At 51.2% G+C, this 23,842-nt stretch overlaps 2 protein-coding genes across 10 annotated transcripts; both read right to left on the bottom strand.

Moving 5' to 3' along the window:
- Window positions 1–2,447: 2,447 nt before the first annotated feature.
- On the bottom strand, window positions 2,448–13,788 carry VARS2 (valyl-tRNA synthetase 2, mitochondrial). Of its 5 annotated transcripts, none has more exons than XM_036875466.2 (30): window positions 13,691–13,788; window positions 13,044–13,271; window positions 12,834–12,915; window positions 12,631–12,731; window positions 12,228–12,349; window positions 12,064–12,130; window positions 11,870–11,967; window positions 11,178–11,259; window positions 10,919–11,038; window positions 10,370–10,481; window positions 9,613–9,701; window positions 9,032–9,122; window positions 8,669–8,796; window positions 8,445–8,548; window positions 8,134–8,215; window positions 7,769–7,845; window positions 7,618–7,693; window positions 7,260–7,365; window positions 6,961–7,031; window positions 6,729–6,854; window positions 6,403–6,507; window positions 6,174–6,242; window positions 5,976–6,054; window positions 5,745–5,872; window positions 5,465–5,617; window positions 4,467–4,673; window positions 3,504–3,615; window positions 3,173–3,348; window positions 2,891–3,019; window positions 2,448–2,785 (listed from the first exon to the last, which is right to left on the bottom strand). In XM_036875466.2, exons 2-30 carry the CDS (start codon window positions 13,242–13,244, stop codon window positions 2,690–2,692), a joined length of 3,189 nt encoding a protein of 1,062 aa, XP_036731361.2. In that variant the 5' UTR covers window positions 13,245–13,271; window positions 13,691–13,788; the 3' UTR covers window positions 2,448–2,689. The 5 variants fall into 5 exon arrangements, with proteins under 5 accessions (XP_036731361.2, XP_057349666.1, XP_057349669.1 ...); XM_057493683.1 differs by lacking the exon at window positions 13,691–13,788 and adding an exon at window positions 13,404–13,684; XM_057493686.1 differs by lacking the exon at window positions 13,691–13,788 and having other exon boundaries at window positions 12,631–12,747; window positions 13,044–13,265.
- A 125-nt stretch (window positions 13,789–13,913) lies between these two features.
- On the bottom strand, window positions 13,914–19,501 carry GTF2H4 (general transcription factor IIH subunit 4). Of its 5 annotated transcripts, none has more exons than XM_057493687.1 (14): window positions 19,312–19,499; window positions 18,570–18,712; window positions 18,208–18,312; window positions 17,740–17,871; window positions 17,377–17,473; window positions 17,198–17,286; window positions 16,869–16,980; window positions 16,651–16,719; window positions 16,361–16,444; window positions 15,978–16,110; window positions 15,644–15,774; window positions 14,911–14,958; window positions 14,684–14,762; window positions 13,914–14,209 (listed from the first exon to the last, which is right to left on the bottom strand). In XM_057493687.1, the coding sequence occupies exons 2-14, from the start codon at window positions 18,707–18,709 to the stop codon at window positions 14,037–14,039; spliced, it is 1,392 nt and encodes a 463-aa protein (XP_057349670.1). In that variant the 5' UTR covers window positions 18,710–18,712; window positions 19,312–19,499; the 3' UTR covers window positions 13,914–14,036. The 5 variants fall into 5 exon arrangements, 3 of the variants coding, with proteins under 3 accessions (XP_057349670.1, XP_036731367.1, XP_036731368.1); XM_036875472.2 differs by having other exon boundaries at window positions 19,283–19,499; XR_005022739.2 differs by having other exon boundaries at window positions 14,124–14,209; window positions 14,684–14,765; window positions 19,283–19,501.
- Between the last annotated feature and the right edge of the window lie 4,341 nt (window positions 19,502–23,842).

Genomic DNA, 23,842 nt, shown 5'->3' on the forward strand with positions numbered 1-23,842 from the left:
AGATGCCCTCACACACACAAAAAAGACAAATGCCTGGGCTTTAAGCAAGCTTTCAATTTCCTCTCCCTTTGCTGAAGCTTTGGGGCTGAGGGCTTGGAGAACCCCAGACAGGGATGTGGACAGAACAGTCCCTGGACATGTCCCTGACCCAGAGACCCGCACAGATCAGATGGTAGGGGAGATGGAGGGAGGCGAAGGCCACGTTTCCATATGGATCATCCCTGAAGATGCAGGGGCACAGGAAGTAGGCCAATGAAAAAGAAAACTTACAAAATTCCTCTGGTTTCCTTTACAACTGTCCTGGAACAATTGGCCTAGAGGCAAGGTAGCTAGGAGCCCAAGGGCTTGGTATTTCAGGACTTGTCCCTGGGCTGCACCTGTGGGCAGGTGACACTCATGGGTCAGGTGTGTAGGCCCCAAACAGCTACCTGCTCCTTGACCTGATTCCTAGATCTAAGGGCCTGAGATCACCGTTCTGTGATTTCAGATTCTTTTCTCAAAGAATATTCTTCCCAGACTCAAAACAATAGTACAGTAAAAACACCTTGGGGTCCACAAGACCTAGTGGCAGAAACTGCCAATGATCCCTAGTAGCCTCCTCCTCCTTTTAGATAGTTGTGTAAATTTTAGCTGAACATATGGTCATTACCATTCCAGCCTCCCTTGCAGCAAGGAATGGCTGTGTGGTGAGGTTCTGTCCATCAGGACACAAGCAGAAAGGAAGTTGCCTCTTCCTGGTGATACCCTTGAAGGAAAGGAGCTTCCATCTCAGAGGGAAGAAAAGTCCTTCCAGCAACAAGGTCCTAGACCAATGCTTTCCAACAATTTTCCATGACGACAAATGTTTTAGAACGTGAGCTCATCACTGTGGTAGCCACTAGCTACATGTGACTATCAAACACTTGAAATGTGGCTAGTGAATTGAATGTTTGGTTTTAACTTTTATTAACTTTAGTCAAGTGGTACCATTTTGGACAGTAGTCCCAGATGATCCATCTTGAGCCCTCCCTACCCACTGCCCCACCACTCACGCCAGCCTTCCCCTCCCACTCTCCCTGGCTTCCATCACTGCCATGTCCCTGCCCCCACCAGCCTCCTTGTTACCCTTAGAGCTCTTGGGGCATGTTCCCATCTTAGTTTTGCTCTGGCTCTTCCCTCTTCCTGGAACACTCTTCTCCCAGGCATCCACCAGCTAATTCCTGTAATCCCTGGAAGTCTTTGTTTAATCTCACTTTTACAGTGTTCTACTGTGACCCCCTATTTAATAATACAACCCACCACCACACACACACACACGATTCCCTTACCTTATTCTACCCTTTGTTCCCCATAGCATTATGACCTCCAGACACACCATTACACTCATTTACGTGTGCTTTTCTGACACTCCCTGCTAGAATGAATGCACAGGAGCAGAGATCTGTTTCATTCACTGAGGAATCCAAAGGTCCAGAATAGGGCACAGCACATAGTAGGTGCTCAAGGAATACTTGTTGAATGTGGGAAGAGAAAAAGCTGCCCACTCTCTCCTTTTCCCCTTCCTTCTGGGTGGAATGTGGATATGGTGGCGGGAGCTGGAACAGATCTTAGACCCAGGGTTGGAAAGAGTGTATGTATCTGAGTGGCAGGAAAATGAGATTTAAAGGGGTGTGTCCCACCACCACCACAAGCTTATTGCAGAGCCCTGTACTGCTTCTGCCCAGCAAAAGAAATGTCCCTCACCTAAGCCACCATTACATTTAACACTTGGTTACAGCAGCCAGAAAGAACCCAGTCGATATTTTGGACCAAAGTTTTTATTCTCTGAGCACATGTCTTCATCTCCCAATGGAGCAAACACCCACTTCACGGGTTCTCAGGTGGATTAAATGGCACCATGGAGCCCATGATAGGCCTGCCATAAAATAGCTACCCAGAACTGCTGAACAGAAGAAAACTGGGCATGGAAGCACCAGGCCCCTTGAGATGAGACAAGGTGTGTGGTGGAGGTGGACGTCTGTGAATACATACCTCTGTCGGGCTGGGCAGTGTGTCCTTGGCACTCTGGTCTTGCGTGCACAGAATGAGAGGAGGGCACTAGCCCCGAGCACACAGTGCAGCCCCTCAGGCCTGGAAGTCCTGCTCTTCTCAGCACCCCTGGGGACAGGGCCAAGGAGCAGGGAAGCTTCCACAGGCTGAGGAGGAGGAAGGGCATGTAGAAGTCAGGACACTGGCAATAACTCTGGGAAGTAGGTGGGATGCCAGTCACTGCACCCAGGTCCTACTTGAGAAGGCTCCTCTTTCCTCTAACATGGCAGGCGCTGCCCAGCATCCATACTCCCACTGTGGCCCAGAGCCTGAGGCAAAGAGGCAGCCTTCTTCTTTTCCCAGACCAAAGGCCTGGGCAACAGTGGGAGGCAAAGTCACCCCTAAGGGAAAGAGGGATAAAAGGTGCACAAGCAGACATGTTTGGGATTTTAAAAGTTTATGTGAGTTTTCTCACCCCTAAACTTCCAGGCAGGACCACACAGGAAGGAGGCTGGGGCAGGAGCACGAACGCAGTCAAGCTGACCAGGCCTGTCTGCCTTTTCATGCACAGAATGAGGGAGGTGGCCACGTGGCCTCTGTGGCCCTGAGAGCTGCCAGATCTGTTTGTCCTTAAAGGCAGGTCTGGGAGGGAACAAACCCACCAGGGATGGTGAGTGAGAGCTCACAGCTCCCCAGGGCAGGGAGAGGCATCCATCAGCTGTCGGAGGTGAAAGGCCGCCCTGTCCAGTTTTGACAATTCCAACTGGAGAGATGAAAGCTAGAAGAGGAGGGAAGCAGGGGAGGATCCAGATATGAGGCCCAACTCCTCCAGCTGCACCCCGTCTGGCAGTCAGGCTTCCCAAGTAGCCCGCACCAGCCTCACCCTCTGCTGCCTCTGTGTCTCTGCCTCTCCCTCTGATGGGGCCCGGACTACGAGGCCATCAAGTTGCTTCTGTAACTTGTGCCTTCGGGCAACTAGCAGAGGTAGATGAGTCTGGGGGTCCACCAGGCCCTGCACAAGAACAGAGAGAAGCTTAGACATTGGCAGCCCACCTAGCACCACCTCCCCCTTCTAAGGACCCCTCCTCACTTTATAAGAACCCACCCCTTCCCCTCCTCCCATCCTTTTTGACCCCTCCCCTGCGGTCCAATCTCCTCTGGGCACCTGCAGCTCCATGTAGACCTGAATGGTGTCACTGAGTGGGACGTGGACCCAGCCGGAGGGAGCCGCTGCACCCGGGGGCAAGAAGCTCACAGCCCCGCAGTGGCCCAGGGTGCCCAGGGGCTCCAGGAACACCTCAAAGAGGCCCTGCTCTCTGGGATCTGAGCTCTGCAGCAACACTGGGGAGGAAAGGGCAATTGCTGGGGTCAGGGCATGAGACCCTACATTCTTCCCAGCCTGCACCTCCTAAGTCTGGGCTTTGCCCTCCAGGCTCTCCCGTCTTCCCCCACCAGCTCCTTTCTGAAGGGACTCAGGAGCCCAGGACCCACCTCACCTTGGGGCCGCGCCTTGCCGAGCTGATATGTGGCTCGAAGAGCTCTCAGTGCCTGCACTGCCTCCTGGACCAGGGAGAAACTCTGTTCCAGTTCAGGCTGGTACCAGGTCTCCTGGAGATGGGGACCCAGAGTTGACAAGAGGGCTCCTGGGAGATTCAGTCTCAATTCTCCTGGCTTTATCCTCCACCTGCCCACCCCCACCTCCTTATAGGGTCTTTCTTCACCACCACACACAAAATTCGCCATCTCAAGGAAGGAAAAACAGCAAAAATTGGGGAGTCATCTAACAAGGTCTTAGATGATCTGTGGTTGACGTCTGTTGATTCAATCTGATTGAAGATGGCAAACAACCAAAAATAAATTAGATTTTAAAATGTATACTAATTTTTTTGAGACAGATGGCAACATAGTTACTATGGTGAGCATCTTGTATATAATTACTGAATTACTATGTTGTATACTTCGAACTGGTATCATATTATATAGCAACTATAACTCAATTTAAAAATTTAATTTTAAAAAGGTGTTATTCAAAACTCACTAAATCAAATAAGTATAAAAAAATTTAAATAGCTGAACTTTAGAAGAATTTTTTTGGTAAGTCTGTAGCATTTTAGATAAGTCTGTAGTTCTAAGCTCTAACTTCAGAAGGAAGAGATTTTGGTGATAACCTATTACTAACATCTAATCCTCCTCACAACCATGATGTGTATTATTATTATCCCTGTGTAAAGATGGGAGGACCTTGGGGCAGTCACAGCTAATAAATCAGTCTGGTAACAGAGTCCTGCTCTTGTGCACTGTGCCCCTAAGACAGCTGTGCAGAAATGACCCATCCTCCCAAAGTCTCCATTGGAAAGTGTAAACCCCTGCTGCTGATGACCCGTAACAGTTAACCTTTCAGAAGACTGTCCCCCTTACCAGCAGGCTCACTCCCAAGACGCCATGCACATGTGACTCACCAAGCTCCGGGCACTAGGGTAGGGGGCCACAGAGATGCTGGGGGGAAGGGGGCTGCCAGGCCTCGGGGGCAGCCTCTGCCAGAGCTCCTCAGCCATGAAGGGCATCAGCGGGGCCAGAAGGCGGAGACCCACATCGGCACAGGAGAACAGGACCTGAGGGGGCCCTAGGGGGCGGGGCGAGCGCCGCAGCACCGGCTTCACAGCCTCCTAGGGAGGAAGCCAACTGGTCAGGGCCACAGCCATGTCCTTCCCCCACACATCCGCCCCCTACCAGCCGGGCATGCTGTGAGTACCGGGTAGGTACGCTCAGCATCTCCAACACCACAGATTGTCCCAGGAGCTGCTCTGCAGCACGCAGGAAGCAGGAATCCAGGGCAGAGATTCTCAGGGGTGGGTGGGGAATAATTTGTCAGGGAGATGTGTGTAGCTTAGAAAGAAAAGCAGTAAGTTTTTTGCTTATCAAAAAGAGACAGTAATTTTTAAAAGGTTGAGAAACAGCAATTTAGGGCAATGGCCCTGAGCCAGAAGCAGCACCTGGGATGTGGGAACTCTCACCACACTGCCGCCAACCTGCTCAATGAGCCACCCTCTGAGGCTGGCCAGACCTCCCAGTGATTCTCACATGCGATCAAGTATGAGAACCCTGGTCTACGAGCACTGCTGTCTGCTACAGCCCCCGGCAGCCCAGGGCCCAAACTCAGCATACAGGGACTGAAAAAGAATCTCCATCTGCCTCCTGACCCCGCTCTGTCAGACTCAGCTTTCTAGACGTCTCCCCATCCTCCTCCTTCCTCCAGGTGACAGGCAGGGAACAGTGCCCAGGCTGTGCTGCTGAGCCCAATCCCAGGGAGAAAGGAACAGGGACATCCCTGGCCTGTCTCTTCCCAGCCAAGGGAACAATTAGGAACCGAGTTCAGGGCTCTCCGCCAGGGAAGCAGATCTCCAGGGCAACAAGCAGCAGTTCTGGAGTGGAATGCCACACCTTGAGCCTCACTCACCAAGTAGACATCACAGAGGCTATGGAGCCAGAAGTGGTGCAGGGTGTGCGTGACGAGCGGGAGCTCTCGGGCGAGGAAGCCTCGCTCACACTCCCGGGCGGTACTGGCAAGGCGGCTCAGGATCCAGGCGTCCATGGGGGATAAAGGGGCCAGCTGAGGGCAGGAGGGGGTTTCAGGGTGTCACGGCTCAAATCCCACTCCCCTACCTCCTTTCCTTCCAGATGCCACCTTCAACCCTCAGAATCTGACTACCCTCGCTCCCAAGCATCTCTTCTCTTACCTCCTCTGCAGGCTGGGGCATGAAGTTATCCCCTAGAACATTGAAGATAAAGCGCAGGGCATTCCAGATCTTGTTACAGAAATGCCGGGAGCTCAGGACCTCAGAGACAGACAGGTGCACGTCACCTGCTGGAATGGAGAAAGGGGAGAGTGGGCCCTTGGGTGGTGGCAGCACAGGGGGCCCTCAGCCCCACACTGCCCCTCTGCACCTCCCTTCCTCGCCCAGGCTTACCCAGGGCCCCATGGGAGCACAGGGCGAATCTCAGGGCATCTGTCCCACACTCGGGAATCCCATGAGGGAAGTCCTCACTCTGCAACCAGAGGGAGAAGAGGGGTGGCAGATGTCTATGAGGCTGCAGGGCCAGAAGCCTGAGGTTCAGAGGAAAGCAGAGGCACTAGAGGCAGGACAGGGCAGACACTGGCAACCCACCTGAGCTGTGGCCGCGATCGCCAGCTCCTCGCAGGCCAAGTTCCCATTCTGCAGCTTTTTCTGAAGCACCTGGGATAGGAGAGTAATTCACTGGCCTCAGTCACAGACCCTGCCCCAACAAGGGTCCCACCTCTCTCCCTCACTGTCCCAGCCCTGCTGCTGGTGCCTCTCCTCAGGTTCCCTTCCTCTCTCCCCAAACCTCATTCCTTGCCATCCTCTTCCTCCTGACCTGTAGCTCCACCCCATGGATGATGTCCCGAGGGTCCAGCACATTCCCCAGGGACTTGCTCATCTTCCGGCCCTGCCTGTCCCGAACCATGGAGTGAAGAAGCACCTGGGGGCAGGGAAGGAGGGTAAGCAGAGGGGGCTAGGAGAGCCTGTCCCTGGAGGGTCCCCTAGGATCGCTGGCCTCCATGCTCTAGGTGTTAGGCTGGGAAGTAAATCAGAAAAAAGGAATCGCGAGCATGGAAACCACATTAGGGGCTAGATGGGGGGACAAAGTTTGGGGGAAAGTGGGGAGTCACAGAGAAGGGCAGGGCACTGAAGGGTGGTTACCTTGCTAAAGGGAAGCTGCCCTGTAAGCTGGGTCCCCAACATGACCATGCGGCCCACCCAGAACAGCAGGAGGTCACTGCCTGTTTCCAGAAGGGACAGCGGGTAGAAACGAGCAAGGTCTGGAGTCTAGGAGGAAAGAGATAAGCAGTAAGAGACCCAAGCCCTCTGTGGGGAGCCCAGGTGTCTACTTCATCATCCCTACCTTCAGTCTCTTCCTCTCAACCTGCCTCACCTCTTGGGGCCAGCCCAGGGCAGCAAAAGGGAAAAGAGCCGAAGAGAACCATGTGTCCAGGACATCAGGGTCTGGGAAACAGAATGGGGAAAGGGGACAACTGGAGCTTCAACTTGCAGGACCTTAGTCTGTTGCTGTCCCCCCTCCAGCCCAGCCACCCCAACCCTGGCAAGACCAGGGGGTGGGCCCTTTGCTCCATTCCCAGTATCCTGACCCTGCCTTCTCCCCCTCAGCATCTGCTCCCTCAGAGACCCAAATGCCCCGACTGCACCCCTGCCCTCTGCAGCTCAGGCACTCACCCCTCTCCAGGGTCAGCTCTGCCCCTGGTCTCCCTGTCAAATCTGCAGCTACTTCTCTGGCTTCAGCCTCTGTCCGCCCGACCACCCAAAAGTCCTCCCTGTCGCCCTGCAGAAATAAGAAGAGGGGAGATGATGAAGAATGGCCCTTTGAAAGGTGTGAACATCATTGAGCTACGTTCTCATGGGGTCTGTAATGGCCAGACCCCTCCGACGCAGACATGAAGACAGGCAAGCTCAGGTTTGGGAGCTCTGATCACACACAGCAAAGGCAGGGAACTGGAATGGGCAATGAAGTCCTTTGACTCCTGCACTAAGGCTCCCCCATGCCCAGCCCTCCCATCTGCTTCCTCCTGCCAACCTCTGCGTGCTCCTCCACGACCAGGTAGGCCGGAATCCGATGGCCCCACCACAGCTGCCGAGAGACACACCAGTCCCTGCCAAGGGACATGAGTGGTTTCTCAGCATAGCCAGTGGGCTCCCCCCACCTCCACGAGCTCCCTTCCCCTTACCCAATGTGGGCAAACCAGTGCTGCCAGTTCTTCTGATGGAAGGATGGACTGAGCTCCAGGGTCCCCAACTCTACAGCCTGGAAGAAAGGACCCTTAGATGGTGCTCCCTTACTGCGTCTGCACCCGTCCCGGATGCAACAAGTGGCCTCTGAGATGGTTCTAAAACTCAGAAACCTGGAGAAGTCTGTGCTTGAGTGAGGACATGATTCAGCCCTTTCTGGGCCCCCCTGCCTCCATCCCCACAGCTCTCCTCTCAGTTACGCAGCTAGACAGGTCTGTGGTGCCTGTGGCCCCCGCCCTTCCTTCCTCCAGTTCTCAGGGAGCCCCGCCCCCAGGCCCTGCCTTTCCTAGCCCTGCAGCCTCACCTGGGCAGCTCGGTGCCCCATCTCCTGGCAGCGGACAAACCACTGGCTCTTCAGTAGGTATTCTACCACGTCCCCGGAACGGCTGAGGGGAGACAGAGTGAGACGCTACTCCTCCAGCCCAGTGCCCTTCCCCCAGGGACATGGGGCCCTGCTACATGCTAGCCCTCAGGACTGAGGGTGCAGCAGCAAGGGACTGGCACAGAGCTTGTACTCTTGTGTAAGGGGTGCACAGTTCATCCTGTTGTCACTCTGAAGTTTCATCTGTCCCCTTCCAGGAGTGGCCCAAAGTAAAGGGGTTCAAACAGGGTTACCTGCAAATGGGCAGCACCATGGGGTGGTTCTGGAGGCCCCGGAACAGGCCCCGCTCCCTCAGTGCAGACATAATCTTCTCCCGGGCCACAAATCGGTGAAGACCCTGGGGACAAAGTGCAACGGTAAAGGTTAAAGGCCATTAGAAAGATAGAGTGGCAGGGGAGGAGGAGAGCAGGGCAGAGGGGGCTCCCAGAGGACAGGCTAACCCTGAGGCCAGTACCACCTGCAGCCAGTCCCCACAGAGGGAAGTCATGGTCCCATCCTCCGCAATGACGCTCAGGGGTCTCAAGCCGTGTCGGGCCCCCAGCTCAGCATCAGCAGGGCTGTGAGCTGGAGTCACCTTCACTGCCCCTGGGGGAGAACCGCCATGAGCACTGAACCCTGACCTTGGCTTCCGCTTTTCCAGAGGTATCGTCATGGCCAACCCTTCCCTGTGCCTCCCTCCCCTGCTGTCTGTCTTCCTTCTGTTTCCCACTACCCATCAAGACTACCTATATGAGGCTTTCTCTCCTCCACTTTCTTCCTCTCCTGGTTTCCTCCCCTCAGTTCCCAAACCCCCTTTCTCTCCTCCCCGACCTCCACTCACCTGTGCCCACCTGTGGCTGAACAGTGGAGTCTGTGATAAGAGGGAGTAGCTGCCCCGTCAAGGGGTGACGAAGTTTTCGCCCATGTAGATGCTGAAAGGAAGGAGAGGGATCAAGGACAGGCACATGTGTGGCATGGCAAGGTCTGGGCTGGGGAAACAACCCTGGGAACAAGAGCATGAAAACCAAAAGGTAAAGAGCAGGGGTCAGTGAACTTTTTCTTAAGGGGCCAGAGTGTAACTGTATTAGGCTTTGTGGGCCAAGAGCAAATTCAGCCTCTGCACTCAGCCACTGTACCGGAATTAAGTAATAGGTCATAGGTAATACATAAGACCATGAGTACAGCTCATACAAACACAGACAGTGGGGTGGCTCTAGCCCACAGGCCATAGCATGTCAACCCATTAGCCAGAGAAAAAGCATAACAACAAGAAGAGAAGGAAATAGAATCAGAGCCATTGGCAAGCTGAGATGAGAGACATCTTAGCAAAAGGAAGTAGAAGCAGGAGGGCAGGAGCCACCATCCCAAAGGTAGGGGAAGAGAATGTGGGGGCAGAAAGGCAGGGAGCATGCATTATATTACTGTGTATCGGGAATCGTGGGGATGAACAGCCACAGCCACGTCTCCAGGCAATGTCTCTGGCCTCGTGGTTCCTACCACAACCTCTGTGTCTAAAGACAAAATTCAAGAACTTAAAGCTGATCACCCCAGCCCCTCACTTCCAACACAACTGAAACCAGGAGAACTAGAGAGGGTGGGGGCAGGGTGTGGTCAAGGATGAGCAGGCCCCCAGGAGGAACTAGAGAAAGTGAGGACCAGTGTCTGTAAGAGCCTGGGGTTTCTGTGGAAGCTAATGACCAAAAGGCCACGAGGTGTCTGGTGCCAAGGAATTCCTTGACAATATGCAAGGAAGAAATGAGTACAGCATTAATAAAAGAAACCAAATTCCTTGCATCGTGCCCAGAGGACACTGGGAGTTCTTGGCATCCTATCACAAATGCTATGCATTCTTCAGAGCTAGTGCCAGCTCCTTGGTCCTCCCCTTCCCTGAACACTTCAGAACACTCACTGCTCAAACCACACTTTAGAACTGCTCTTCAGTCTCTTTCTAGAGTAGCAGCCTCTTACAGAATCATAGTGAACTCCAAAGGGAAATGATGTTGTGCTCTTTTCTTACACAGCCCAGACAGCCTGGTAAGTGTCCCCAAGAATGCAAACACCACTCTTCCCACCAAGTTATGTGGCAAACAGGCTGGTGGGTTCCCTCCCTTTAGCTCGAGGTGGGCTTGAGAAACAGAAGCAGAAAGAAGTGGGTGGCCCTTCTGAGGACTATCCTCACCAGGCTCTCCATCCACAGGGAAGGCCACAGAAACAAGGAGGCCGAAAGACACAGGGGTGGGGCAGCCCGGCAGTCGAAGCTCCATGCGGCCAGGTAGGGGCCGGCTCTCCACCTGGAGGCGGCAAAGAAGCAGGGTCGGAGAGCAGCCTTTCCACAAGGCTCACACCCAGGCTTCCCTCCTCTGTTCATCCTCCGGACAGCCCCTCTAAAAGAGATTTAGAAGCCACCTCCCTCTGCCCTCAACAAATTCTTGCGCAGTCACACCTACAGAGAACACTCACAGAGCACATAAACCACATTCAGGTATCATGCTGAGCATCTTCCAGTTCTCATTGAAAACTCACAACACCCCCTGACCAGGCATTTCCATCACCCCAATTTACAGATTGAAGAAACTGAGGCTGACGGAGGCTAATGGCTGGCCAGGAGTCACACAGATGGTAGGTGGCAGGACTCAGATGTGAATCCAGGCAGCCAGTCTGGCTCCAGAGTCCAAGTTTTCACCTGCCCTGGAGCTCTCATAGACCTGCTTCTCTTTCTCTGCCTCACCTCAATATCTGAGATGGCTGATCTTAAAGTGCATGACCAGTTGACAAGCTGCCGGTTTCGGTACAATAACCCAGCCTTGTATAGTCGCACGAAAGCTTCAGTCACAGCCACTGAGAAGCCCTAGAATGACCTGAGTGTCCACATCCAATGGCTCCTCAGCCCATCATCCCACTCAGGGACTGTGCACTCCCGCCCTCCTACCTCCCAACACACAACCCACCTCCCTCACACCACAGGGACCAAGGCATGGGACACTCACTGCATCCATAGTGAAACACTCTCGGTCCCAGTCCAACGAGGCCCCCAGAGCCCGGAGCTGCTCACAGATCTCTCCACCTTTCCTGTGCCCAGAGAGATTTTTGTCAGCCAACAGGTTCTGAGCACCAACTATGTACAAGGTGCAGTGATGTTCCCTGCAATGCTGGGCAATAGAGTACAGCTTTGATCTAGACTCTAGAAACTAATGAAGGTAGACATAAAACCCAGTATTGGGCCTTCCATGACATTAAAAGAAGCAAAGAGTTCTTTAGTAACCAAGGAGGGGTTTGGAGCTAATTTGGAGGAAACCCAAAGAAGTTTTATAGATGATACGTGGTAACAGACCTGAAAGAATGAGGGCAATTTCAGTGAGGGCAGGCGGGAGGTGGGAATGGGTAAGGAGAAGAGATGATGAAATCTAGACAAGGAAAGATGGTATAAAAAGAAGGGGGAAATATACATATATATGCACATATACACACAAATATATGTCTTTTAAAGTACACACACACACACAGCTTGGAGACCCCACCAAATGCTAAAGGAGTCCAAGAGAGTTTACATGTCTGAGCGAAGTCAGACTGGATGGAAAGAGGCTCGACCACAGGTAGGAGACAGTGGCTGGGAACCTGCCCTCTTGGCCACACACCCCAAGTCCCAACCTGCCCCCAACCCCCTGCCTGGCACACTCACTCTTCCTTCCACTTCCACACCTCCCTGAGGAAGGCTTCTCGGCTCAGTTCGTGTCTCCTCACTCTTCGATCCTTCCACAGTTGTTTCTCCACCACAGCCTATGGAAAAATTAGAAGGGAAATGAACAGAGAATCGGATCACTTTGGGAGAACTTTCTTTCACCCAAGAAAAGGAAAAAGTGGCAAAAGACATACTTGTGTAGCAATTCCTGCATGATCAGAGCCAGGGACCCACAGCACCTGATCCCCACGCATCCGGTGCCTATGAAAGAAATACCCTGAATTCCTGAGCTTACATGTTTATCCTCATTTCTTCCCACAGTTCCTACTCCCCAGCCTAGAACTCAAGCCCCTCTTACCAGCGCACAAGGGCATCCTGTATGGCCACCGTCAGTGCATGCCCAATGTGCAGGGAGCCAGTGACATTGGGAGGTGGGATGCACATGGAGAAGGCCTCCCCTGTGGCCTGGGGCAGCCTGGTCTAGGAGAGTCCAAGGGCAAGAGAGGATTAGATGTTACTCAGAGGAGTAGCACCCTCTGGTGTCTCCAAGGCAGAAAGAACTTTAGGAAGAAATCTGGCAAATACCAAGGAAGGGAGAACCTGACAAGAGAACACTTTGGAGATGCCGGACAGAAGACAAGCTCTCCCTGGTGTTTTGGCAGGTTCTACAATATGAGCTCCAGACTCTGAGGCCCAGTTGTGCCCACTAACCTCAAGGACCCTATGGGACCATTTAGTACCCCTCCCTGCCTGGTACTAACCTGATATTCGGGTTTGAAGAAGCCCTCTTGCACCCACCAAGGGTACCAGGCAGCCTCAACATACCAGGGGCTATAAGCAGGAGGCAGGGGCTGGGAGACATCTGTGGAAGCAGAGAACTCCTGAACTTTGTTCCTATGCTGCATTTCAGCAGACCAAATGGACAACAAAAATGGGAGAAAAGGCCTTCAAGTGTCCTAGTTACCTTTCTTTTCACCGTATTCTGTGGGGATTTCATACAACACTATCTCCTTAGGAGTCCAGGCCTTAATTGATTCTGCAAATGGCTGGAAGTGCAAGGAACAGGAGATGCAATTCCCAGTAAACCCCAGGCATCTGAAATCGAGCCAGTCTCTTCTCCAGCCGCCTCCCACGTCTTCTCAAAGAACCAAGGACAAGCTGTCTAGCCCCTAACCTTGCTCTTCCGGGCTATTCCAGCCTCCAGCGCCGCCTGCTTCTCTCGCAGGCGCTTCTGTTTGGCTTCACTGTTCCTCCGGGAAATGGAGGATCCATGAGGCTCTGACTGGGTAGAAAGGGTATGGGACCTGGGGAAGCCCCGTGAGGGCCTCAGCCCGCAAAGTGGTGGTCGAAAAGAGGCCAGAGGCAAATGAGGCATCAGGAGTGCTTGGAAAGAGGCCAAGATCTGTTCCAGATAGAGCACATTAGGGGAATATGAGGATAGGGAAAGGTCACACCCTCTGATGTCACACCCTATTCCTCATTCCCTACCTTCTACTAGCACTGGTCTGTTTTTCTGTTATCCCCTCCCACATACCCCTTTCTCCGTAGGGCTAGAGTGCGTGGTGTCGATAGTGACAAAATCTTGGAGTTGAGGACACCAGGGATCATCTGGGCCAGGGTTGGAGTCTCTGGCCCTCTACATACGCATCTGCAACGTGGGGTGCTCTCTGACACACGGGAACGTAAAGAACTCTGGAATTCCAGGAGATGATGGACATCAGGGCGCCACAGCCGTCAAGGAGTACCGCTTGGGTCACTGTGATCTCGGCCGTCCCAGCCCCACTCAGCACGCCTTCCTCCCGTCCTACCTTGCGGCGCCGCCGGGACAGCCCGCCGCGATCCCAGGGCGCCCCGCAGCGGGAAGGGCGGCAGCACAGGATGGAGCCACCCGCGAACTCGACCCCGGAACTAGACCCGCGATCTGCGCAGTTCAAGTAGGCGGGGGACCGCCTGTGCGCATGCGCGGCAGCTAGCTCGGCCTTCCCGCCCCTCCAGATCCAATAGCCACCGACGCCAAAGGAATGTGTCACCGCGGAGGGGCGTGCCGGGGGCCGCGGGGCTCATTTCCACAGCTTTATTAACAAGTAGAGTCCAGACGTGTAAATAAAGCACCCGTGAGTTCTGAGGCCGCGCCCGCCTCCCCGGGACCGGTCCCGGTCTCGCACTCTCAGGAGCTGTGCTTCTGCCGCTTCCAGAAGCGCTTGACGTCGCTGTGCCCGGCCGGGGTCACCACCATGAGCCGCTTGGCCGAGTTCTCGAACACCAGCACGCCCAGCTCCCGCGCGTGGGCCAGCAGCAGCTCAAAGTCCACTTGCGACAGGAACTGGTTATACAGGACGCCTGGGGATCCACAGGCAAGAGCAAGGAGGGGAGAGAAAGGCGAGAACGTGAGACAGGGTCCCTCGGTGGCAGCTGCAGGGCAGTGGTCTGGGCTTGTCACCCACCACAGTTTAAAAACGAACCCTCTACGTTTGTGTCTGTTCCAGGGCTCATCATAACACTAGTGTGATCCAGCCATATTTAGGAAGGTAATATAACACAGTAAGAAAACCCATTAATGCTCACCAAAACCAGATAAATTACTGTGAATTACCCTCCCAATTTCCCTCTTCTAGCTAAATCTGAATTTCACTGAGTTGAGACAGTTTATTTACTATTACTGATTCACCCCAAAATAGTCTTTACAGCTTTCCTCTGCCAGCCCATGCAGTAAGCAAAAAAACAAAACTCATGAATAAGCCTTTTTAGTTCATCAAGACTAAATTGTCCTTCCTCTGCCCAAAAACCAAGAAGCAACCACCAGAAGCCACTCACCCTCAGTGAACCGGAGTCTGTCCCTTTCCAGCTCCCACAGCCGAATCTGGTCGGTAATGGCAGGCGGCAGCACAGGCATCTACTAGGCAAGGGACTGTAAGATTCAGGAATACTGCCTGAGACAGCCCCAGCCCTCCACTCATTTCCTAGATTTGGGTACCCCTTTTCTCTTTTCCATCACTTCATCACCAGGTGCCAGGAGCTGTCAGCCTCCAGCAGTTTGGTACCTGTTTGAGCATCACTGGGTGGGCTCTTGTCCTTAGGAAATGGATGATCTAGGAAAACAGACAAGAATGTGCTCAAGCACTCCAGTAAGAAGTCAGGAAAGTTACCTGAGCTGTCACCTAATGTCACTGGAACATCAGCTTACTATTTAAAAATTCATAGCCTCATGCCTGTCAACTCAACCCATCCCTGTTCAGCTGTTGTCCCACATTACTGTTCCCACTGGTCATGTCTGCTATTCCTTCTCTGGAACATATCCTTTCTACAAACTGCCCTTTGCAGTCTTGTTTTGTTTTTCTTTCTTTAAAACAACAACAGCTATTATTTTTTGAGCTGTTAACTGCCCTTCAGGCTCTAACCTAAATGCTTTACCTCTCTCATTGAATCCTCCCAACGACCCTGTGAGGCAAAACTGTCATTATTTCCATTTTTACGACAAGGAAACTAAGGCTCAGAGGAGTGAAACAATTAGGCTGTTTTTGCAGCTCAGAAGTGGTGGCATCAGGACACAAAAACAAAGCTATCCCTCCTCCCTCCATGTTTCCTCCCCTCAAGTGCCTGCCTATTCCCACCTGGAGCCTTGACTTTCATGTGCCTGGTCTGTGCTCACAGAAAACTCACTACCACCTGTTGTAACAGACCTGGAGCTAGACTTCTGTAAGGTGACCACTCTCTGTATCCCACAGCCCACGTGCAGCCTGTCTTCCAGCTCCCACCTCTCCCAAGTGGGGATACCTGCTGGGCTGTGATGCCACTGGCGATGGCCTGCTGCACGCTCTCCCGGGTCACCTGTGCCACCACCATGTTAGGGAAGCGATAGAGCATCTCGGAGAAGAGAGCAATGAGGGCGATCTGCAGCTCCGATTCTAACTCAGGGACAAGGACAAGTTGAGGAGGTTACCCCCATACTCAGACTCCCTCAAGACCTTCCTTCATGTGTGATGAGAAATGTCAGAGAGCCCTCTAAACTGCCAGGTAAGTGTGAACATACACTGGCATTCCCTCCTGTTTCCTCCCCTGCCCCCCTCCCATCCCCGACCTGCTTTCCCCAGGCTCTGTCTGGACTCACCTGTGTAGGCATACAGTCGGTAATTGGTTTCCACGACAATGAAGCCTGGCTGATGCACAGTGCCCCCAGCCCCAGAAACGCCTGACGAGAGATTAATGGCTAGGCGCGTGGGGTAGTAACGCCGAGATTTCCTCTGGAAAAGACAAAAGGAAAGGCAGAGGGCTCTCTCTCAGGTGTCAATGCCAACATCTTCCCACCTGAGACACCGGATGCCTCACAGTGCCCAGAGCTCAACTCTCGACCTCTCTCTCCAGAGGGACCCAAGCATTCAGTCCTAGCAACTGCTTCCTGCTACTGCCTCCCAAGACCTCATTCTTTTCAAAGGCCAAGGCAACAGACCACCCTGTCTCTTCCCTGGAAGCCAGGGATCCGGGTGCTCATACCTTCCTCTGGAAAACAAGCCCAAACTCACGCAGATGTTGCAGGAAGTTCAACAGAGAATCACTCATACCTTCTACAGAGTAATCCTGGGGAAGAAAGGTGGCCAGCTGGGATCCAAAACACGTCCCACTCCCCCTTCCCAACCCCACACACTCATTCCCCCTTCTCCCACCACTGCTTGTGCTTTGCTCATTCTTACCTTTCCCTCTACTGCCCCATAACCTGTTTCTCCTTCCCATCTCTCTACCCTTCAGCTTTCCCACCCAAGGCCCCAGGTCCAACCCCTGCTTACCTTGCCCAGAGTAGAGAAGCTGAGCTGGAAGAGGAAGGAGAGAATCTCCACAAGGTCCATGCCCCGACTCTAGGGAGGAATGGGCAGAAACAAAGGGGGAGGAATGGGAGGGAGAAAGTGAGAGGAGAGAACATCAGGGAACAGAGTCTGCAGGGGTAGCCTCTCAGTGGGCCCTGAGAAGGGCACAGCTTGCCGGCAAGCAGTCCCAGGCTCCTCACCTGGGCTGTCTGCAGATACTGCAACATGAAGTACCAGAGCTGGGCAGGGGTGTCCAGCAACAGGAACTGGAAGCCAGCAGAGGTAATGCAGGGTGGCTCTCCAGGTTCAGTACTTAGAGGGTAGAGAGGACAATGGTAGAGGTACGCAGAAAAGGCAACCATCCCCGCTTCTCCTCTCACATCTTCTTGGTTTCTCTCTGGCCATTCTCCTCTCAGCTCTCCTCTTCAGTCAACACTTCCTAATCCTGACTTGTCCTGGACACTCAGCTTAACAGGGACCCATGGAGATGGCAAAGCAGGAAGCTGCTGTACCTCTCTGCCTTCCTCACCTCTTCATGAGCCCAGCCTGGCTAAGGAGCTGAGCCAAGTCCTGGCTGACGGCTGCACTAGGAGAGCCCACCATGAAGTGCAGGACCACCTGAGGAAAGGAAGAGACAGAGAAACATTCCTCTAAGGACCAGGAGAAAGAGGAGCAGGAGCAGAGACTCACAGAGTCCCAAGTCCTCACCTCCCATCGCTCCTCGGCGTACTTGTCAAGTGAGGGAACATCCCGGGCATGCTTGTCTGGTCCCAGCTGACTTGTGTCATCAGACCAGGCCTTGCCCCTGTGCCAGGATGGGCCAAGAGTAAGGAACCCTGCCTGTGTCCCCTGCCCACCCTTCTTCCCTCTTTCCACCCTTATTCCCATGGGCCATGAGTGGGAGATACCCCTACACCATGCAGCTACATCTGATTCAACTTATTCCTAATGGAGCTCCTAAAGGCGCATCCTGCAAGGTTGAATTACTAATAGTTTAATTACTCCCCCCCAACTAATAGTTGAATTACTAGCTCCCCCGGCCTAATTTAGGAAGAAATGGAAGTGACATACCCACCCAAAAGGGCAATGCGGAGGTTCTGGCGGAAGATGGGGTTAAGGATGAGGCCCTGGAGACCACCAGGGAGCAGCTGGCTGTGCCAGATACGAAGGCCACTCAGCAGCCCTGTACTCTCCTCCTGAGTTCTGAAATAGAAGCAGAGGTGAAGGGGATATCTGGAGAAACAAAAGGAGGAGGCCCATACCACCCTCCATTTTTGCCTTTTCTGAACTGGTGATCCTTGAAACAGCTGTTTCACAGAGTGAAATCGGTGTCTTCTTAAGGCGCATTCCCTTACTGCAATGCCTACCAGAGACTTGTTATAGACATCACAACTCTCCACACGGGGAAATACAATATGCACAGTTTCCCAGACTTACTTAATTACCAGTTTTGTGGTGTACCCATTAATATTTCCTGGAAGGGTTTGAGAAATCTAGCTGTTGAGAAATTTGTATCTGGAAAATGCAGCAGAGACTCACTTGCTGAATTCCTTCTTTACCCACAGGGCTACAGCAGCTTGTGGCAAAGGCTGCTCCAGAAAGAGCATCCGCATCACCCAGTTCTTAGCCAAAGATGGGAGCTCCCTGTAAGCGGGGAGAGGTAAATATTAATGTCAAAAACTGCCTTAGATCTGCAACTCTGCCCTCAACAACCTCTCAAACATCTCATTCCACCCTGTACACCCTGAACAGTCTTTCTCCCCAACAAACTCCATCTGTTTTGGCCTGACACACTTTAATCTCCAAGCCCCCAGGGCTAAGTTTCTACCCATAACTTATCCCAGTCTGCAGGCTGCATTACATTTCCTCACCATGGTCCTTCCCCGGAAGGGGGTCCTCACCTGAAGACAGCCAGACAGGTGGCAGGGTGTCCATATAATCGGTCCAATACTCCAGGGCTCAGGCCCCCTAGAAATTCCTGCAGATTCCTGCATTGTAGGTGGACTCGGTTCAGTCCACCCTTTGAGGTGGTGCTCTCCATCACCTAAAAGACGTAAGTGTTAGAAACGCCCCCCCAAAATCCATAACAGTGCCACCCCTCACCTTTTCATTCCAGATCCACTGGCTTCTGCAACCCATTTTTTTCTGTGGTTTCCTTTTTCATGTCACTCACCTCTCTTTCTGTTTCTTCCAAACCTGACCAACCACCCATTCTTTCCTGCCTTCTCACCGGACTTCTGACCTCAGCTCCAGTCTTCTCTCAATTACCAAATGACAGAATTGTACGTTGTCCCATTTTGTACTTCAGTGACTTGCCTCATCTTTACTTAAGCAGTGACAAAGAAACTTATTTCAGCCCAAACCTCTCTCCCTCCCACCTCTCCTGATCAGATCAGCCGATAGCTCTCTTTCCCATCTATTTCTTGGCTCTACTTCTCCTGCTGGGCATGGCAATAAACTATCTTTGCCTCTGTGTCTCCCAAATCTAATTCTACCTCTTTCCTCTTCCCCCTCAAGACCACTTCCCTCCAGTCACCCTGATCCACACCGTCCGGTCTCCTGACTTCTCCCCTACATTCCTCCCACTCCACGCCTCTCACTCAACTCTCTCTACCTTTGCCACTTTCTTTCTGGCCCCTTTACCACTCTGTGTTGATCTCGCCTCGTGCACCCTGAGTCTCAAGCCGTCGCTTAATCGGAGCTAATGTCTCGCATTGGCTCCCGGGAATAGAGGTAAGGATGATGAAAAAGAAACAGATAGGGACAGCGACCAAAGATTTCACAGACATGAATCCGGATGGAAAGCGTGGAGAAACAGGGAGGATAAGAATAGGAGATGCACTCATCCGCCGCGGGGCATATGGGAATCGTAGTCTTCTCCTTGCCCGCCCCGGAGAAGGCTGACGCACGTCTGACTTCAACTCCCAAAAGGCACCGCGGAGCGGGGGGGGAGGAGGTTAAATACGCGAGGGCGTGGCTGACCTCGAATGCAGAAACCCCGGGACACAAGAGGCCAGGCCACTTGGTTCCGCGCCACTCTCCACCCGCGCAGCAACGGCACATTGAGCCGATCTGCTCAAGAGGCGGGACCCCGGGAGTAGAAGTGCTCCGAGGGCTTCCTGGTGGAGGCGGCTCGGTTGTGAGTCGCTTAGGTTCAGAGACGCACAAAACGGTTCTTCAAGCTCACTTGTTCCTGTTAAAACTGGACTAATGCATTCTGCAGAGCATTTTCTCGAGTTCGGAGTTAACTCGATCTAGTGCGCCTTACTTGGCCCGTGAGGACTCATAAATCTTAATTGCTGTGTCCACTATGCTTACACTTTGCATTTAATTAGAAGATCCTAATAAAGACAATATTTAAAAGAAACCAATTGGTCTGATTTGATTTATGAAGCTACTGCAAGGAAAGGGAAGGGGACGACTTTAGCCAAGGCCAGAGATACACGTTTCCCCAAGTTTCTGTAAGGCAAGTTTATTATCACCACTTTACAGACTATTCAGTGAGATTAAGAAATTTGCTCATCACCAGACACTAGAAAGTGCCAAAGCTGGGATATGAAGTACATTTTCGAGGGACCAGGAAATGGTACGAACTATGTAAGACTTTGTTAGACTTTGTACGTCACCCATGCTTGTTTTATTGTTCTTTTTTGGGTGTTTTTAGCCATCAGTGTTTAAAATCCTCCAATGAGAATAACATGAAACGGACAGAGTTTCTTTATAGCAAACGTGAAGTAAAGTTAAAAGAAATTACTTTAGGAAGAAAAATTGGATAAAATAGACAATATACAAAGCAATAAGATAAAGAAGCAACGCAATAGAAAGATTGTCTGAAGAAATAACAGACCATAGAAGAAACACAATACTCTATAACCAAATGAAAAAACTCTCAACCTCACTAGTAATTAAGGAAAGACAGTTGAAACAAAATATCTCATTAGCAAAAAAATAATCAGGATTGACAACCTCACTGATGGCTACAGTGTAGGAGCATACATATGTATTTTTGGTGAAGGTTGACATAGTCACGCCTTTTCAAGGGCAATTTGGCAGAATGTACCAATGATTATAATGTGACTACCATTTTAGGTAGCAAATCCACTTTAGGAAGCTATCATACGGAAATTCTCCCACATGAGTGTAGAGATATACATGCCAAGATGTTTATCCAAGTGTGCTTGTTGTTATATTATGAAAAAAATAGGGACAACCCAAATGTCCATCACTGGGGGTTGGTTAGATAAAATATCAGCCACTGCAATGATGTAGAATACTGTGCGATGCTTAGAGGAGACTACTGTATGCATACTGGCCTGAGCTGTGTAGACATATCATGAGGGGAAATGAGGGGGGAGAAAGGCAGGTTACAAAATAGCATACATAGTTCAATGCCATCTTTGTAAGAAGCTTTTACATGAGTGTAAAACTGAAATATAGGTCATATGTTTCATTTTGATGGGAGCAAGCAAGAAGGAGCCGGGCAAACAGAGTCAGGGGCCCCTACAATATAGGGAAACCTCTAAGGCTAAGCTGTCCAGAACAGAAGCTGCTAGCCATCTGTGTTAATTTAAATTTAAATTAACTAAATTTTAAATTCAGTTCCTCAGTCACATAGAGGCCGTTTCCATGATCACAGAGTTCTCCTGGAGAGCCCTGCTCAAAGGGACACAGTGGATGAGGGCAAGGTTCTGATGGCAGGAACTGAGCATAGGCTGAGTTCCTGGAACTAGGCAACCTGGGCTTCTAGGAGCTGAACTGTGGAAAGAGCACCCTGACACAGGGTTATCCACCTGTGCTTTAAAACTTCCTGTGATGCACAGAAGTAGTGACTCGATTGCATTCTACTACGCTGAGGGACAGTGACTGCAGTGGGGTGGGGGGGTACTCAATAATATGGGTAAATGTAGTAACCACAATGTTGCTCTATTGAAACCTTCATAAGATAGTGTATCAATGATACCTTAATAAAAAAAATATTTAAAGAAGGCAAAAAAAAAAAAAAAGCCTTCCTATGATGGAGCACTCACAACCTCCTCCCCTCAGGCAGTATCCTGGAGAGAAAGCACGGAGAGCCAGGAGCCCACAAGCTGCTTCCCAGCAGCTTTTCCATTACTTGGCTGTGCTTCCTTGGGCAAGTCACTTAATGTAACAAAGCAGTTTTTTTCTCTGTGAAATGGCAATCATTTTAACTATTTCAAAGGTTGTTGTTTCAAATAAGATATAATATGTAATAGGTATGGTCCTGACACAGTAGTTGCTCAGTAAATTTTTTTTTCTATGTAGAATCACACCCATCATATTACAAAAAAGAGTCATGTGCTCTGAGAGCATCAAGAGGGGATTTGACCAAATCGTGGAGGTCAGGGAAGATTGCTGAAGGATAAGCAGGACAGCAAGGAACTGTGTTCCAGGTAGGGGAACAGCATGCAACAAAGGCTATGAACAGGAGGGACTGGCCAGTTGGAGGAACTGAAAGGCCAGTGGTACATGAGGGAGAGGGTGAGGAAGGATGCCAGAGGAAGTAGGGGAGGGCAAACTTGGCCAGAATTTTGTTTATTCTGAGGTCAGTGGGAAGCCATTAAAGGAGTGGGATCAAATTTATGTGTTTTAAAGACCATTCTGGCTGCAGGGCTGCAAGCAACCCAGAGAGGAGCAGGAACGGATCCTGGGAGACCAGCACCATGGTCCAGGCAGGATGGAGGTAACATGTGCCAGGATGGCCAAGAGATGATTAAGGGTAATTTGGGAAGCAAAATCAACAGAACTTCATGATAAACTGGACTAGGGGAGTAAGAGTAGGGGAGGAAGGGTGTCAAGGAGAATCTTCAGGTTTCTGGCTTGTGCAGCTAAGTGGATGATGCTGCCCCTCGCTGAGTCAGGAAGTCACTGAGGAGCAGGCTTGAACCTGCTGAGACTGAAGTTCAAAGGAACTCTACGTGGCTTCACAGGTCTAGAGCTTAAAGGGAATTCTGAACTCAGCGATTTGGGAGTTCTTGCCTCACTGTCATGGTTCTATATTGCTCACCATTCTGGGTTCTGGCCTCTAAACTCTTGACCTGTCAATGCATGTCATAAATTAGGGGTCATGATTTTATAGAATTCTGACTTACATAGGTTTCAGCAGGACTTCTAGAGCTATGACCCAGATCCCAAGGCCTATTAATTCAACCTAAGATTAAACTATCTTTATTATTATCCTCATTTTCCAGTTGGTTCATTTTGTGAATATCATCACCCATAACCCCAGGGTCTATTTCACATGAAATACCATCAGGATGAGTCTGCCTTTCCCAGTATTTGCAACTAGTATTTCTTTCCAACAAATCTGAACTCTGTTGAATACTCTTCATGGTTATGATTTATCTTTCCAAGTCTCTAAGACAATTTAAATTCTGGCTCCCATCCAAATAGCTTATCCTATTGGACCACCTGCATACTTGGTCAGCCTAATAATACAGGGATTCTCCACCTGGGACTCCCAGACCCTCAGAGGCGAGGTCCTAGAACCTGGGTAAGAAAAAAATTACACCTCTGTTTTTATCAAACTTTAAGTAAAATTTAGCATTTCCCTCAAGTATGAATATAAGCAAATACCCCAGTAGTATTAGTATTAGCAGTACCTGTGGCTTGTCACTAATACATACCACAGCTATTTTCATATCCCACTAGTTATAGAAATCTCAGCATATGCCTCATGCTTATTACTACTTGGAAATATTAGAAGTTATTACCTTTGCTGCTAGGTGTTGTTACTAAGTATATTTAACAGAAGCACATAGGTTTACTGTATCATAATTTGTTAAACATTTTGGTAAACTCAACTGATCTCTGTAATCATACATTATGTGTATGATATATACACACACATAAATAATGGGTTTTAAAACATAATTCTGAGGAGGTCAGTAGACTTCTCTAGACTGCCAAAGGGGTCCCTGGGTAAAACAAGGTTAAGATCCCTGGCCTAACCCGCCTCCCTCCAGGCCTGCTGCTGAGCTCCTGTTCATGCATTCATGTGATCCCACAGGCAAAGACCTGGCTTATGGAGAAACAGAACACTGCTGGGCAAAATACATGGTAGGAAATGGAGGGAAAAAGAGGAGGGAAGAAAATGGATTGGGGTGAGGAGCACAGGAGGCAGATTTTTCTAAAACCCCAGAAGCCCACTCACAGC

This window comes from Manis pentadactyla, chromosome 16 (assembly GCF_030020395.1).
Source record: "Manis pentadactyla isolate mManPen7 chromosome 16, mManPen7.hap1, whole genome shotgun sequence".
NCBI lineage: Eukaryota > Metazoa > Chordata > Mammalia > Pholidota > Manidae > Manis > Manis pentadactyla.

Coding starts and splice junctions, on each gene's coding strand:
- VARS2 (XM_036875466.2), bottom strand. CDS start 13,244: ATGCCTCATTTGCCTCTGGCCTCTTTTCGACCACCACTTTGCGGGCTG. Junction 7,694..7,768: donor CACTGGTTTGCCCACATTGG/GTAAGGGGAAGG, acceptor GTCCCTTGGCAG/GGACTGGTGTGTCTCTCGGC. Junction 6,508..6,728: donor GGCAGCTTCCCTTTAGCAAG/GTAACCACCCTT, acceptor CCCTGCCCCCAG/GTGCTTCTTCACTCCATGGT.
- GTF2H4 (XM_057493687.1), bottom strand. CDS start 18,709: ATGGAGAGCACCACCTCAAAGGGTGGACTGAACCGAGTCCACCTACAA. Junction 17,287..17,376: donor ACGCCGAGGAGCGATGGGAG/GTGAGGACTTGG, acceptor TCCTTTCCTCAG/GTGGTCCTGCACTTCATGGT. Junction 16,111..16,360: donor GGCTTGTTTTCCAGAGGAAG/GTATGAGCACCC, acceptor TGTCTTTTCCAG/AGGAAATCTCGGCGTTACTA.